The sequence below is a fragment of the Centrocercus urophasianus genome, unplaced genomic scaffold (genome assembly GCF_019232065.1).
Source record: "Centrocercus urophasianus isolate 14NV4802_14NV808 unplaced genomic scaffold, USGS_Curo_1.0 seq_13, whole genome shotgun sequence".
Classification (NCBI taxonomy): Eukaryota; Metazoa; Chordata; class Aves; order Galliformes; family Phasianidae; genus Centrocercus; species Centrocercus urophasianus.
This window is the reverse complement of record NW_024884475.1, coordinates 23559670-23574990: the sequence shown is the minus strand read 5'-3', so window position 1 is coordinate 23574990 and position 15321 is coordinate 23559670. Positions and strand designations below refer to the sequence as shown.

Genomic DNA, 15321 nt, shown 5'->3' with positions numbered 1-15321 from the left:
CATGTGAATCACAGAATCAGTTTGGATATTTCAGTGGATATTTCAGCTAACAAGATTTTTTTTTTTTTTTTTTTTTTTTTAATATAATCACAGTATTATTATTTCATTTGTTTTTAGTCATCAGTGAATAAAATAATCTGTGCAATTCGGAAACTTGAGGTAATAAAATGGTGTGAGTCAGCATTTTTGATATTGAGAAGACTCTTAAAGGAAAGACAAAATGATGTCATATCAAACTAGATATAAATGAATTGACATTGATTAACTAGGCTGCAGTTACATGACTATTTTCTTTGGTACATTTTGTCTCATTTCATGTGGACATGCTAATAGAATTCAGCCTGTACTCTGTATTCAGAAGCTATTAACAGACTAAAAGCATCATTTTAGAATTACAGGCTAGACGCTTTGTATTCTGCTCTGCAGAGTATGTGGTAAATAAAATACACAGCAATTACAACATAGTGCAGCACTGATGTCTTCATTCTAGCTGCTGAAATCAATGTTGAATAACCTGGTGCAGAAAAACATTGGCTCTACTTCGTATAATCCCCACAACAAAATGAAATTTGAGAAGAATGATAATGTCTTGTTTTCTCAAGAATTAAAAAAGATCCTTTAATTGATTGTTGATCCTAAATAGACCTATATGCTAGGTTTTGGTCACTCCATTTCTTCAAGCTTGCAGGAGAAGAAAAACCAAACAAATAAAAACAAAACAATAACAACAGCAACAAAAACCAGTCAAAAGTTAAAGGCAATATGATGAAAGGAAAAAAATGCTTTCCATGATAGGATGTGCTGTTCCAAGAAGAAAGACCTGAAAAATTCAATCAACTTCAATACAAAGCAAGCTAAAAATGACACAAGGGAAACTGAAAATAAAATAGAAATGGAGATGATCCTGTGGTTGAATATTTTTCAAAATATAGGAACAAAGGAGAACTTTCTTTGAAGCAGTAGAAGAAAGTCTAAGCAATTACAGATGTGGAAGATACGACCTAAAAGGTACAGTTGAATGCATTGCTGAGTCTAGAGAGGAGACACAATAATGGAGAGACACTATTGTCTTCAAAAAGGTGAAAGGGAACTATTATGAGGAAATAATTCACCAGATTCTTGGGAGCTGAACCAGCAAGCAATGGATTTAAAGCTTATCAGGAGAGCTATGGGTCAGATAAAGAAAATTATAAACGTGTATGTATATAAAATTATAATAGTAGGAACATTTTTAATAAAAGCTTCGGCAAGTCATCTATCAAATATGTGGTATGTTTCTGCTAGAGGGAGCAGTGAAAAGAATGTTGAGGTTCTCATTGCAGATTGCATAGTTAATATTCCACCAAAGTAAAAAGCAGCATTTGAAACTGATACCATAGCTGGTTATACCAATACGGTTAATACTGACACTATTGAACTCTCTTAAAAAAGAGATAGTTGAGACAAAGATGAATTCAACATACTGCAGATACAAGAATGTTATACTGAACAGCACATCAGCAGCAATTCCAGGCAAAAGGAGTCATTAAATGTTTAAAAGAATTGTTAAACTAACAGGAGATTTTCCAATGAGGCACTTTTGCTTTGTAAATTTGAGACATTTGATGTTGTTTAATTTGAGACACGGGGTATCAGTATAGATGGAATGAAATAAGTTTATGTGATTAGTCCTGTTTTTTATGATAAGAAAAAAAAAAAGGCAACAGAAGGTCTACACTCGTGTTTTTTCTAGATGTGATAGAAGCTTTTGTTGCTCTGAATGAAAGTACATGACTAAGGTGATTTGTGCTTCGATGTTATTGAACTTCCTGAGGAGTTATTTGCTCTTTTGCTTGCAAGTTTAAATACGTTGTCTTTCTGGAACCAGCATTTCCAGAAATGTCTGAGTAAGAGTATTTCAGCCCTGCAGTTCTTACACTGTATTCACTGTGTGCATCTGAAAATATTTAGAACTGCCTGTTCTTATAAACCTTAAAATTTGTCAGAGACAAAGCTTTTTTTCAGCACTATACTGCTCTTTAGGTGATGTGCATGGTGCAGTGGTATCTGAGGTAGCATCATCAGAAGAGGTGACATCTTATTGGTACAAAATATGTTTGACTTTTTTTTCCTTGATGGAGAACAGTGTTTCTTATAAAAGTTTTGCTACCGTCCTCATGGAAGAGAAAATATTTGTAAGTAATTATATTTGGTTATTATAACTCAGATAATAGTTTATGTACAGTAATTTAAACTCATGTTTCAACAGAAGCAATATATCTCTCTTTATAGATGTTTATATTCACATATAGAAATCCATTTAACTGATTTTTCCTTGATCATCTTCTGTAAATTTGGCTAGAATTATTGATTTCTAAAACATGGTAATTTCTAAGACTTCTTCTCAGTTATCCTATGCAACTCCACTTTGTCTCCTCAGGACATTATGTGTACAGTCTAAGGAACGCTGTGAGTCTGTGCTTGGGATTGTAGGTCTGCAGTGGCCAGAGGATACTGACTGCACTCAGTTTCCAGATGAGAACTCAGACAACCAAACTTGTCTGACACCAGATGAAGATGTTGAAGGTATGTAGAGTAGAAATTAGAGACTGTGTTTTGGAAGATACTGGTTTATGGTTTTGGAGGTTTTTTTTGGTTGGTTTTGTTTTTATACCTCTCCTTTAAATTATTATAGGTCATGTAGAGTGACTTAAAACATTCATGTTGTCTGATAACTGTAGGAATGATTCTAAATCAGTTATCAGAGAATTTGCACACCTACTGTTTGCAGATAAGAGGAAGTTTTTGTAAGCATCAATTGCCGTCAATCTTTGAAAGTCAGTGTTTGAAAATTCAGGCTGACACCACACCTACTACTTGTACTACTTTGTATTTGTGCTTCCTTTTTGAAACCTGTCTAGATGATATAATGATTTTCTAACAGGAAGAGAAGTCTTAGCAATCTTAAAAAAGCTAAGTCCCATGACATCTCTGAGAGAAATGCTGTAAATCTAGCATATTTGCTAGCAATTTTTTGCTCTTTTTTTAAATGATTATTGTTTTTTAAAAAAGGGTTGTGTCAAGTCAGTAGCAACTGACGTATTTCATTTTCTTGAGTTCAGCAATAACACTACTCATGAGTATGAACAAGGAAGAAAAGAATGGAATTGCCGTACATGATTCTACATCTTCTTTGTTGATGTATTAAGGGTGACTGTGCAATTTTTTCTTCTGCCATGCTCATCTCATGTGAGGTCTGTGGAGATTCTGACCTACTTTTTCTTTTACTTGGGGAAGATGCTGGGAAAACTGAAAAATGATGTGTGCCAATATAGAGATAATTCTTACCTTTTTTCTCCCACTCACCTACACGGTGATGACAATCTTTCCACAGTTTTTGATCTTGCTTAGAGAAAGCAATGAGTAATAGCTATTTGGTCTGTAGTTTGTTTAGTGAAAATTTATTGTTAATAAGTGTGGTGAAGCATTCTGAGAAGTCACTGAGGCAAGTGTAGCAATAAGTATCATTTCTTCAAGCAAAGTCCATGTGCAGATACATAATCTGGGGAGTTGTATAAAATGTGTAACTCCATAGTAATTAAATCCTACGTCATGGGACTGAGAGACAAGGAAAAAATTTCAACAAAAGTCTGATGGAAAGGAATTACTAATTATTATAAAGCAGTATGTAGGAGTGGAAAAGCAAACTTTTGGCACAACATGGTCAGTATGGCAAATAGCATTCCACCCCATTCACAGTGCAATTGTTAAGAATAGTTACCTAATACACGGTTCCAATTTATAGTTTCACAAGGTTTCTGTTTCTGTCATTTATTCTTCTAAAACAGTCACAGTAATAAATAACTACACACATGATGATTAAACTTTAGCTTTCATCTTGTGGAGTCTTTTTTCTGTCTGTTCCTTGTCATTGACAGAGTGCTCACCCAGCCATTTCAAATGCCGTTCAGGGAGGTGTGTCCTGGCATCCAGGAGATGTGATGGTCAAGCTGACTGTGAGGATGACAGTGATGAAGACAGCTGTGGTAAATAAATTATATGAGTTGGAGGGTACTTTCCAAATGAAGAGTAGCTGAGTCATTAGGGAATATTTTGTTTTTCTTCACTTAATTGAACCGTAGCATGATGGTTCACAGAATAAGCCCCTTTTTCTGCAAGACAAAATGTATTTGAAAGCAATTTTTTAAAGACTAGTGACTGTAAAAATACTTCAGCAAGAATTCTTCTTTATCAATGTCAGCACAATTTATTATATTTGATTATTGAGATTCTGCTAGCTTTGTCCTATGATATCTGATTATTCATGCAGTAATCAAGATAAAAACTGCTGCAAATTTAATTCTTGTGATATTGCTGGAAATTATAATGAGCTAAAATAATCTTCCTAGGGGTTTATAACTTGAATCTGTAAATGCAGTTTTAAACGTATGTGTAGAAACATTCTCACTGTGGTATATTAACACAAGGCATGTATTAGCACATGGTTAGTGGATTCTGGCTAACCTTTAGGCATGGGTGTAAGTATAAAGTGATAACCAGAGATTTTTTTCTCTGGTACATATCAGAGTAAATCTATTGTAGAAAACCTCTTGGCTCTTTGCTTAAGGGGACATGTTGAGTTTGAGAATAAGCAGCAAATATCTTGTTCACTGTTTCCTTGTACGTACTAGCAGGAGTATTCTGAGAAGGCATTTTATGCTACTTCCTACCATAAGGTGTTGGCTTCTGGGAGTTCTGCATGTAGTCCTGTTACAAGGGGCAAAAAGAACAATTACAAACCATAAAGAATTTAGAGAGAAGATGTGAAGATGGGTAAGGGATTTGAATATTCTGGCAGCATAGGGCTAAGGTGTATAGTCTGGTTTCTTTAACAGAAAGTAGATTAAGAGCTGAAGTCGTTAAGGAGACAAAATATCTGTGGTAATGAAAGATTCTACACTCTGCTGCACACACACAAAAATCCAGCATCTGAAAGCTGAAGCTAGATTAAAATTCAAGCTTGTCACTTCTCTAAAGTTATCTTTTATAAGAGAAGCTTGTTTTAATGATGGGTATAATCAAGGCATGATTTATCACTAAGGAGCAATGTATTCTAAGCCTCAAGGAGTTTTCAAATCAAGATTGTATTCTATCTGCTCTTTTACACCATTTACCTCCCCCTACAAAAATAAAGAAAAGAGAGAGAGAGAGATTTGATAATCAAAATAGGATTTAAATCTAGATCAGTTTTGGATTTCAAAGGCAAAGCTGATGATCAGAGTAATTATTTCAGAGCTGATAATCTTTTTGCCTTTGAATCAATTGTCTTGAATGTCCTCCCCAACAAATACTCTTTGCTGTCACTGTTTTAACTCCTTAGAACGCTGATTTCTATGTGTCTTTTATGATAATTTTATTATCCTAATAAATGAAATATTGTCCTAATACGTAACATTAATTTTTCCAATAGATCTCTCTCTGTCTCTGTAGTCTAGACAGAATGTCACTAGCAAGCAGCAGAATTCTTATCAGCATCTATAAATACGGAAAGCTCTATCTGCTGGGAAATTATAGCTGTCAGAGTGACATTACATTGACCAGAGGTAATGTTGTTACTGAAGAACAGACAGTCCTTGTAGAGCTCCAGAATTAACCATCTCTGATGCATTTATATTCCTTGTGTGTTGATCTTCCCATATGTAAATGACTAGCTCACATTTTCTTAGTTTCATTGTTTGAAATTTTATAGCACTAAAAAACAGTTAGGCAAGCACTTAAATTAAAATTATTGAAGTGGCTTTAATGAGAGTCATAGATCTCATACTTTGGAATATCTTCCCAGTGCAGGGAGGAGGAGGCTGGTAGAGACTAGCTACATGTTTGGATGATTAAGCTACCATTTCCAGAAATGTATGATAGAACACTCTAATGGGAATAAAGTATATTTTGCCCATGAAGAGTGGAGCTGTGTTCAGCACACCCTTTCTCCTCTCATTAGGAATTCCTGTCATACTTCCTTGTGATCTTTGTAGGGGAACTTTCATCCGTGAAACTATAGTGAAGTCAAGTCTTAATAGACTTGAATATCTCTAGATATTGAGAAGAAAATTTGAACCGGAGTTTTGAATGTGAGACTTTTAGTGTGTTTCAGAAAAGTGTGAGGAAGTTGATTTCTTAAAATTATTATTAAGAAAGAAGTGAAGAGTTTGTGGTATTAAAGATGCTTGATTGTAATTGATCATATTAATTTACTGACTGCTGAACAATGCCTCCGGCAGAGAGCAGAAGAGGGTCCTAAAAGAGTACTAATGATGCTGAGGATGTGATATTCAAAACAAGTATTGTCCTTCACTATTTTCTCCAGTCTGAATTCTGAGTCTGGCTTTTTAGCTTAATAAAAATATGTGGACTTCATATTAAGGACCTAGTAATAATTATAGGGCAAATATATTTATGGGTAACAAGTGGTTAATTACTTCATGTTTTGAAGGATGGCGAAGGTAAAATCATATGTGAGTACCTGTAATACAAATACAGACAAGTTTTCCTACCATCATTTTCACTTCTGTTTAATTATCATTAAATTAACAACATATGTTGTACATGATGTATAGAGAGAGGAGAAATAAGAGTACTCTAAACAGTAAGCAGAATCTTTCCAATAAAACAGTAGAGTTTAACACTGAATTCATAGAACCATAGAATCCTTAGAGTTGGAAGGGACCTTGAAAGGAAGGTCACCTAGTCCAACTGCCCTGCAATGAACAGGGAATTCAGTATGTAATTTTGTCCGGAGAGTTGTCTCTATTTGCCTATGGTGTCCCCAAAAATAACTTTTGCAAAGTCATGGAACATTTCACAATATAGCACTATAATGTGCGATGAAGGGAAAAAGCAAACATGAATTTAATTAATTGTAAACACTTCAGCTCAAAAACTGCAAGATTGATAAATTAGATTTTTTAAAGCTTTTTATTTTGCTTTCATATCAGATTCCTAACATGACTGACATTCTTTGGTCCTTATTAGAATTGGTTTCAATTAATTTTTCATTTGTGGTTATTGCAAATATTATCAAGAAGGAGACTTGGAAAATGGCCATATTCAAGAACGGTCTTTTGTCATGTGAAATTAGTTTCATGGGTTCAAGGATTTTATTTATCTGTATGCTTAATGTTTTTAATGTGGTTTCTTCAATCTAAATAAATAAAGCCCTCTGCACATCCAGTGACAGTTAAACTTGGGTACATTCTTCCAGTAATCACATGAGCTAGTGTTGATTCACTGGTTCATATTAGTAAAATAATCACTTCTGAAATAATACTCAGAAAAAGCATATATTCTTACTGACTTAATGTTGATATATTGCTGCAGTTCCAGATCCAAGAAAATAGTGATGCTGTTTCAAGTGTGAGCAGAGATCAAAACTATTTGACTGAGGGTGCACCAAGACTGTCACCTGAATTTGAGCTTGGATTAAAAAGAGAACTAGCATTGTCAGCTCTAGAACAGACCAAACAAGGCAATCAAACTACCCATTTTATTCAGGAGAACAGATTTTAATGATTTCCTCTAAAATCAGAATGTCAGGTGTGTAGAATATTAGTATGTCTAAGTATTCCATTGTTCAACTAGTGTCACAGCAAGGTGCTTTATTACTTGGTTAAAAACAAGTAGTGAAATAAAACAAGAGAAAAGATTTTTTTTTTCCCTATAATCTGCTTCAAGCTATTCCAAATTTCCTGTGGTTGACAAACAGAAGTTATACTGTCAAAGCGCTTTGACACAGTTACGAATATTCCTCTTGAAACAAGTGAGGCTTGTTAGCTGGACCCTGAAAAGGCAATCATACTGTTTGTTCCCTTCCTAACAATGACTCCTCCTGAATATTCATACATTCACAGGTTCTTCCCAATATTTTCAGACTGCCCAGATCACATTGAGAAAACTGCTTACACTCAACACTTAAAGTATCTCTCTACCTTTCATTGTGATCTGCACTACGTTTTGTATTTGCACTGCCAAAAAAATTTACATTTTTCTGCTCTATTTTTTGGGATTCCATACTGCCACAGGATTTAATTTTGAAAGATCAAAATTCTGTGTAGAAAGGCTGCTCCAAAAGTAATGACTTCTATTTTATTATATTGGCTCATGTTGAAGGTGAATGTAGCAGGTTGGCAGTAGAGGTTGAACCTTCTCAACAACATTCCATTATGTTTTGTTGCTGTGTGACACATGTCACCGAATTCCTCCATGTGGAAAAAATTGCACCATGGGCATTCATCAGTGTTTGATGAATGTTTATGGAGGCAAAAGAGTGGTTGTCAGCACAGTGGTGCAGTGAGTGGTGCATTTTCAGCAGTTGCGATATAAACAGTGGATCATCCCTGCTGGTGCAAATTTTTGCAAGCATGCTGTGTAGGATTTTGTTCATCACTAGGATTTTGTTCATCACTAGCAAAAATACATGGCTCATGGTGGTTCCTATGTTAAAAAATAGTTCTTTTTAGCTGAGAATTTGCTCTATCAAGTTGCGTTATTGTATTCTATCTGCTGTTGCTTCCATGGAGGAAAAACTAGAAGGCATTACTTTCAGAGCAGTCAAAATAATATGCTTTTAAATACGCCATGGATTTCAGGATTTTAAATGATTATATATTAAATGTAAATATTTTTACTTTATCTACCTTTGCATTTACATTTATTACATACATAATAAAAACATTTGAAGAGTAATGATTTGATCTGGCTTGAGACTTGGGAGCTAATGCCTAATTCATTATTTACAGCATGTGTAGCACAGCATGGATTATTATTTTAAAAGCAGTGTGATACATTTTATATCCATTTAACAAACATGCATTGTGTCAATCTTCCTTCCATTTTTTCATTAGTGACTATTCTAGTTAACTTCTAAAATTAATGGCGAAACTGAAAATATTTTGAATGTTTCAAGATTATTAAGAAGAAATAAAATAGTTGATTTGATATTGCATGCAATTATTTGAAAATTGTGCTTTTCTGCCTCCAGGCTGTAGAGAAAGGGGTCTTTGGGAGTGTCCTTTGAAGAAGCTCTGTATCAAGCACACAATGATCTGTGATGGTTTCCCAGATTGCCCTGACATGATGGATGAAAAAAACTGCTGTAAGAGTCTTTGTGGCTTTAATTCTGCAAAGGGCTGGTTGCATTTTTAGGATCTTGTGGCAAAGAGCAAATGGTTGTAAAATCATTCTATACAGACAAAAAGGCATAGTTATTCTCTGTTTCTTTTTCACTCTCTGGCACCAATTCCTCTTTTTCCTCACCTTTTGTCCTCTGGTGTTCACATCCCTGGATCCTTGCTGTCTCCTTGCTCACTCCAACCCTCTCTATTCCCCATGTTTCTCCTTCACATCATCATGCTTCTTTTCCCCAGTTAAGCAGCTGGGGTAGAAGACCAGCTTGGCTGAACAGGGGACTCCTTGAAATAGGAAAAAAAGACTGTATATATACGCATATCTGATATCTGGAGATGAGGCGAGGCTTTACAGGGAGATTATACACCTGCCGCTCTGCAACTTTCATCTGCATGGAGAAAATAAGAAAAATGAAAGCTCAGTTTGAGTTGACATTGGTATCAGACAACAAAAAGTTCTTTTATCAACTGCATGAGGAATTCTACGGAAAACCCTGGGCTGCATATCTGTTCCATGCCTACCTTCTCCCCTAAATTTTTTTCCAGTCCCTATGTGCATTTCATGTTGGTTATTCTTTTTCTCAGTGCGAACTGTGTTTTTCCTCCTTGCAGCATTTTGTGATAAGGATGAGGTTGAGTGTGCCAACCACGAATGTGTGCCACGTGAGCTTTGGTGTGATGGACAAGCAGATTGCAGTGACAGCTCAGATGAATGGGACTGTGGTAAGTTATATGGACTGGATTCAAATTGGTGAAGCAGGCAAGAAGGTTGGCAAAAGGAGAGAAAGGAAATTCTCAGTGTTAAGTGTCGCAGTGCAAAGAAACAAGTAAAGTAACACTGCAGGGAACTTATAAATGATGTGTGAAATCAGGAAATTACTGTGAACGTATGAGAGAGGAAGAAGGCATGCAGATGTAGAATTTGTTTAGGCAAAAAATCTAAGCCCTGATCCTTTATTCATGAAATTCAATGGGAAATTCACACTGAATGCAGTGGTACAGGTTCAAGCTTACAAGAGGTAAATAGTTATAGTAGATTCCCAGTGCATGCATGTATGTACATTATACTGTCCCCAAAGTATGGTGTAAACTGCCAATGTCAACCACATACAGAGTAGGCTTGTGTTTTTATGTGTAGAACTCTCTAAACATTTCTCTTTAAATTTAAATTAGACTAAAAAAAAAAAAAAAGCACTAAAAAGATGCACATTGGAAGCTTGCAGTATATCTTCTGAGAATTCAGTTAGCATGCATTTATGTATGACAGTAGTTCATATTACTAAGTTTTGAGATGCTTTGTAACTAATTTTATATATAGAAAAATGCACTTTATTGCTTACAGAAGCAAATATTTTGCATTCATATTGAACAGTACAAATATTAAAAATATTAATCATTAACATTAATAAACAACAAAATTTAATAAAATGTGTGTATCAAACAATAAATGTTCTTAAATTGCATATTTGAAAAGGTGTACTCTAAAATTGATACATAACTTTATTATGGGAAGAAAAGCAAAAGCCCCTTAGCATATAGCAAAAATGTTTAGCGACAGGCTATGTTAAGATTACTACTATTCACACAAAAATCAGTAGAGCAATTTAACTAAAATCAGCATGTATCTGGGGCAAACATTTTTACAGAATCTTAGAAAGAGAAGGATGTAGATTTCTACTTGTGCAATTTGGGACGTTTTGAGATGCTTTTTACATGTGATAAGGGTCGGTTACACGCTTTTAAACATAGACTGAGAAAGAAATAATGCTCATGATCTTTCTTGTTAAAAGAAGCTGTTGGTTTTTTTTCTTCTTTACTTGCACCAACATATCAGTAGATAAGAACGATACAAATTACTGAGTCAAACAAAGATATCATTCCTACATCAAGCAACATCCATCTCTCAAACTACCTTAATGATTTCAGTTGAATTATTTGTGGGGTAAAGTAGTATGTAACAAGATTAAGACTATCAGAAACCCACATTAACCTCTGCTAGCAATTATTCTAGTCCTCTAGATGTCTGCTGTTTAGTGTCTTATGCTATTCAATGTTATCAAGTTTCTGGTAGCCATAGTTGCATTGTTTTTAAATTGTAAAGCTATTGAGCATATGAAATCAACAGAAGCGACAGCCTCTTGGAAAAATGTAGCTATAGGTTTTGATATACCATGCGTAAAACAAATAATGTGAAATAACAATAAAGTTATTTTTCTTTTTCTTTACAGTTACCCTGTCTAAAAACATGAATTCCTTGATGTTTCTGACCGTTCACAGGTCAGCTGCTGATAATCATGTTTGTGCTGATGAGTGGCAAGAAAACTTGAGTCAACTGGCCTGCAATCAAATGGGTTTAGGGTAAGGTCAGTAGTTTGTAGCATTGGTGAATTTCTTAGGACGATGGAGTGATGGATGTTGATGTGAATGATCATTGATCACTGTGACCCATGCAATATTAGGCTTAGTATGGAAATAATAGAGAGAAATGAAATAAAGAAATTTTGTGAATTAAGATAAAAACAAAAACAATTATCTAGTCGCTTTCACCATTTAATAAGCATTATGTGATTGTTAAGAGTCTTGAAAAGACAGTAATGTCCTGGCAAACATCAATATTCAATCTTGCAGTTATTTCTGAGGTACAAAATTGTTTGGAAGTATGCTACTCTGTCTTCCTAAAGAATTAATGCAGACTTGTGTCTCAGAACACTGGAAAGTATCTCTGGGTTCTACAATAAATACAGTGTAATAGGCTAACAGATATATTTAATTTAGATATCTTTAAACATAGAATTGGTAATGGTAGAACTTTCTGGGTGTATCTCAGAAAAAAAAGAAATAGCCTCTATGGATTTTTCATATTTCATGCACACTGTCATCAGCTTTGACATTCAATGCTGTCTTCTACTAAGAAAAAACAAGCTTGATGGTATAGAAGGATATTCTGCCAGTGTCTGATCCCCTAATTGGGTTAAGACATCTCTATCTGCCTATGGTCACCACACATGTTGACATACAATCTTATTCTTTGTAACTTTCCTTAGTAGACACAGGAGGATAAAGACCTTGGCTTACATTGTCTGCACTTAACCTGCTCTGTATTATCTGCCTTCCTAACGCACAGTAGTCTTATACTAATCTAACTGATTTTTTTATATCTAAATAATATTGAAGTTATCTCTGTGCTTTAATTTTATATAACTTCCTAAGAGGCTTAATCTCCTTTGGTGCTTTCAAAAATAGTTAACTGCAATTTTTTTTGTCTAAAAATAAACTGATGATCTTTACATCAGTCACATTTTTTTATTTCTTAAGGCCTAAATCTCATAGTCTTAACACAGAATATTCTTAATTTCTCTACGAAGATTGCTACCAGGAAAATGAAAAACAAATTATTAGAAAAATTCTGATAACTTCCTTTTTTCCAAAGGTTTGCCTGGGGTAAAATTATCTATCTGGCCTGGTATAGCACTATAGCATACAATTATAGGTGTTAACAAAATAGTGAGTTATTTATAAAAACTCACACTAAGCTCTGCTACTTCCTATTGCTGCTGCTCCCATTCCTGTATGCACCCCTGGTGATCCTCAGAAACAGGCAACTCCTTTTGCTTCTTTCCTCTGCTCTAGCTTCTGCTATTTGTATTTATGGAAGACCAGTTACTTGCTCCTGTCTGGCTTTTTTCCTTCCTAATCTTTTCTTACTCAATATTTGTGCTGTAACATTCCTTATAATTTTTGCTTGACCAAGTAGTCAAAGTGCTGAAGCAATAATCTTTTTTTTCTTCTCACATTAATTATGTTTTCTTACTAGTTTCTAACTCTGCATCAGGATTATGAAAGTGCCTAAAAGTATCACAGAAACAGATCTTTCAGTGTTTCTGTTCTATCCACAGTAGAAGAGTTGCATTCAGTTTCTGAATGTAACCTATTTTATTTTCTCCAAGAATAAACATGGCATTTGGGAAATCAAATGCCATACACAGTAAAGGATTGGAACTTGATGTTTGAATCTAGATTTCTAGATCCTCTAGACAAAGCGTATGATATGCTTGATTTACCTTGAATATATTCACATTGTCCAGTGGATTCTCTTAAATTTTATTGTTTTAACAATATGAGATTTATTTAGATGATCTCTATTTTATTAGGGGCAAAAACAAGTAACTATTAAGTAAGATTTACTGAAAATGACATTACAGGTTGTAGTTGATGTAGAAGACTTTGTTTCAATGATTTTAAGCAATAATAAATCTTAATATACAGTTATACAGAGACTTGATGCAGTATATTATAGACATTTTAGTTTATGTTTGATAGTTTGTCTTATCTGTCATATACGTAAGTATATTAAAATATGTAAAGTTATTTGGAGAGGACTTTATTGAAGAAATTCCAACTTAATTCTTTTCAAATAATGATACTTACTTCAAAAAATATTAATAATACAGTCATATAATATTTTTTTCCTCCGTGATTGGATACTTTCCTTTCTTTAAGTAAAAATGTATTTGTAATCAGTGATGTCTAGAAAAAAATATGTGAATACTGTCAGTCAAAGAGAGGTTATTCCAATGGTTAAACATAGATACTTTTCCCAAGCTGTGTTAAGTCTTAGCTTGTAAAAATGACATTGAATTTTTTTTTTATTTATTTTTTTCCTCCAGAGCTTTCAAATTGAATTTGCTGAGTTTAGAAGTACACAGCTATTAAATCTATACAGACAGGAAACAGATGCTGTTTTAGCTCTGAAATAGGACTAATTTGTTTTATATTAGTGCCCATACACATGTTATTCATTACATTCTGGCATAACACAAGGCTTCTTTTTTCAAGCCTGTTGTCACATAAGTCTGAAAACAATGGAATTGTAGAAGTGGAACAGAGAAATGTTAATGTTACTTTGAAGAGAGAAGGAACCCAGTTTTGGGTAATATTTCATTCTGAAGTTTGGTACTTTTGAGATAATTTGCATAATAGTATAAAGAAAAAAAGGTATTGAAATCATTCTGTCATACAGAAGTATTCAGATTTATGTTACTTTTAATTATGAGTAAAGTATTAACTTCATCAGCTAAAATTAGTTCCTGATTCCTGCTGTTTTTTAATTATCATTTAGTATACAAGTCATAATGTTCTTCAGCTCTCACTATAAACTATACTGTAAACTCTGTCTGAGTATAGTGATCAGCAATTAGCAGGATGGAATGCTTTGAAACCATTTCTTTTTTTTTTTTTTAACATTTCCACCATTCATGCAATGAAATGATCACAAATATTACTTTTTCCATTTGCAAGCACCTTTTTAATGCATAAGGCAGAGTGGATTTTAGTTTTCTTAGTAAGATAAATAAATAAATAAATAAAACACACAAAAAAAACATCCACAAACTGCAACCAAACATGATGTTTCTGAGATGGTAAGGACTTAAGGATTAGGGCTAGAGTAAGAAAAGAGCAGGTTATAAATTACGAGCTGGGTTTGCTGAAATTCATCCTAGAGCATTTAAGGTACATAACTATGGCAGATCTGGTTACCAAACTGTAACCAGTAGTTTTGTGAAGGTGTAGGAGTATGGCTTTATAATGCTGAAAAGTGTTAAATGTCATTAAAAAGGAGAAAAAAAGAAAAAAAGACTTGCTTGCTTGTTTCAGTTATCAACAAAGAGTTATAGAAGTATAAGATCTTAATGGTAGTCAGCCTGTATTTATCCATAAGGAATCATGTCAAATTCCCATAATTTCTTTCCTCTAAATTGTGAATATGGAAGAATAATAGTTGTCATGCATTTTTAACTTCCATACTATGTAAGTTGACTTTTTAAATAAGTAGGGAGATAGGTGCAAAGATAAAATAAGAGTCTGTTCATGATTCATTCTTAAGCCATAAAGATATATTGGTGTTGAGCTAGATACATCCCTGTGTGCCTGAGACTGTTGTGGGTCTTTCAGATAAGGAGTGGAGAGAATGCTGACTAATTTCTCAGTATCAAACTGGAAGAATCTGAAAGCATTTTGAAGGACAGGATTTGAATTTGAAAATTTCTTAATGGACTGGAGAAATGGCCTGAAATAAATGGTAATAAGATCAAGACTGTACAAATAGGAATACATTGAATAAATACAGGGTGGGAAATGGTTGGCAAGACAGAAGGGATAATGT

At 34.1% G+C, this 15321-nt stretch overlaps 1 protein-coding gene across 1 annotated transcript in view; it reads left to right on the top strand.

Annotated features, from left to right (window-relative positions):
- Positions 1-15321, top strand: part of CORIN (corin, serine peptidase) — a 117794-nt gene that overhangs the window by 88532 nt on the left and 13941 nt on the right. The window contains exons 12-16 of the mRNA XM_042812146.1: positions 2420-2565; positions 3918-4025; positions 9014-9127; positions 9771-9881; positions 11387-11516. Of these exons, the coding sequence (XP_042668080.1) occupies positions 2420-2565; positions 3918-4025; positions 9014-9127; positions 9771-9881; positions 11387-11516 (609 nt within the window). The remainder of the gene's footprint in view (positions 1-2419; positions 2566-3917; positions 4026-9013; positions 9128-9770; positions 9882-11386; positions 11517-15321) is intronic.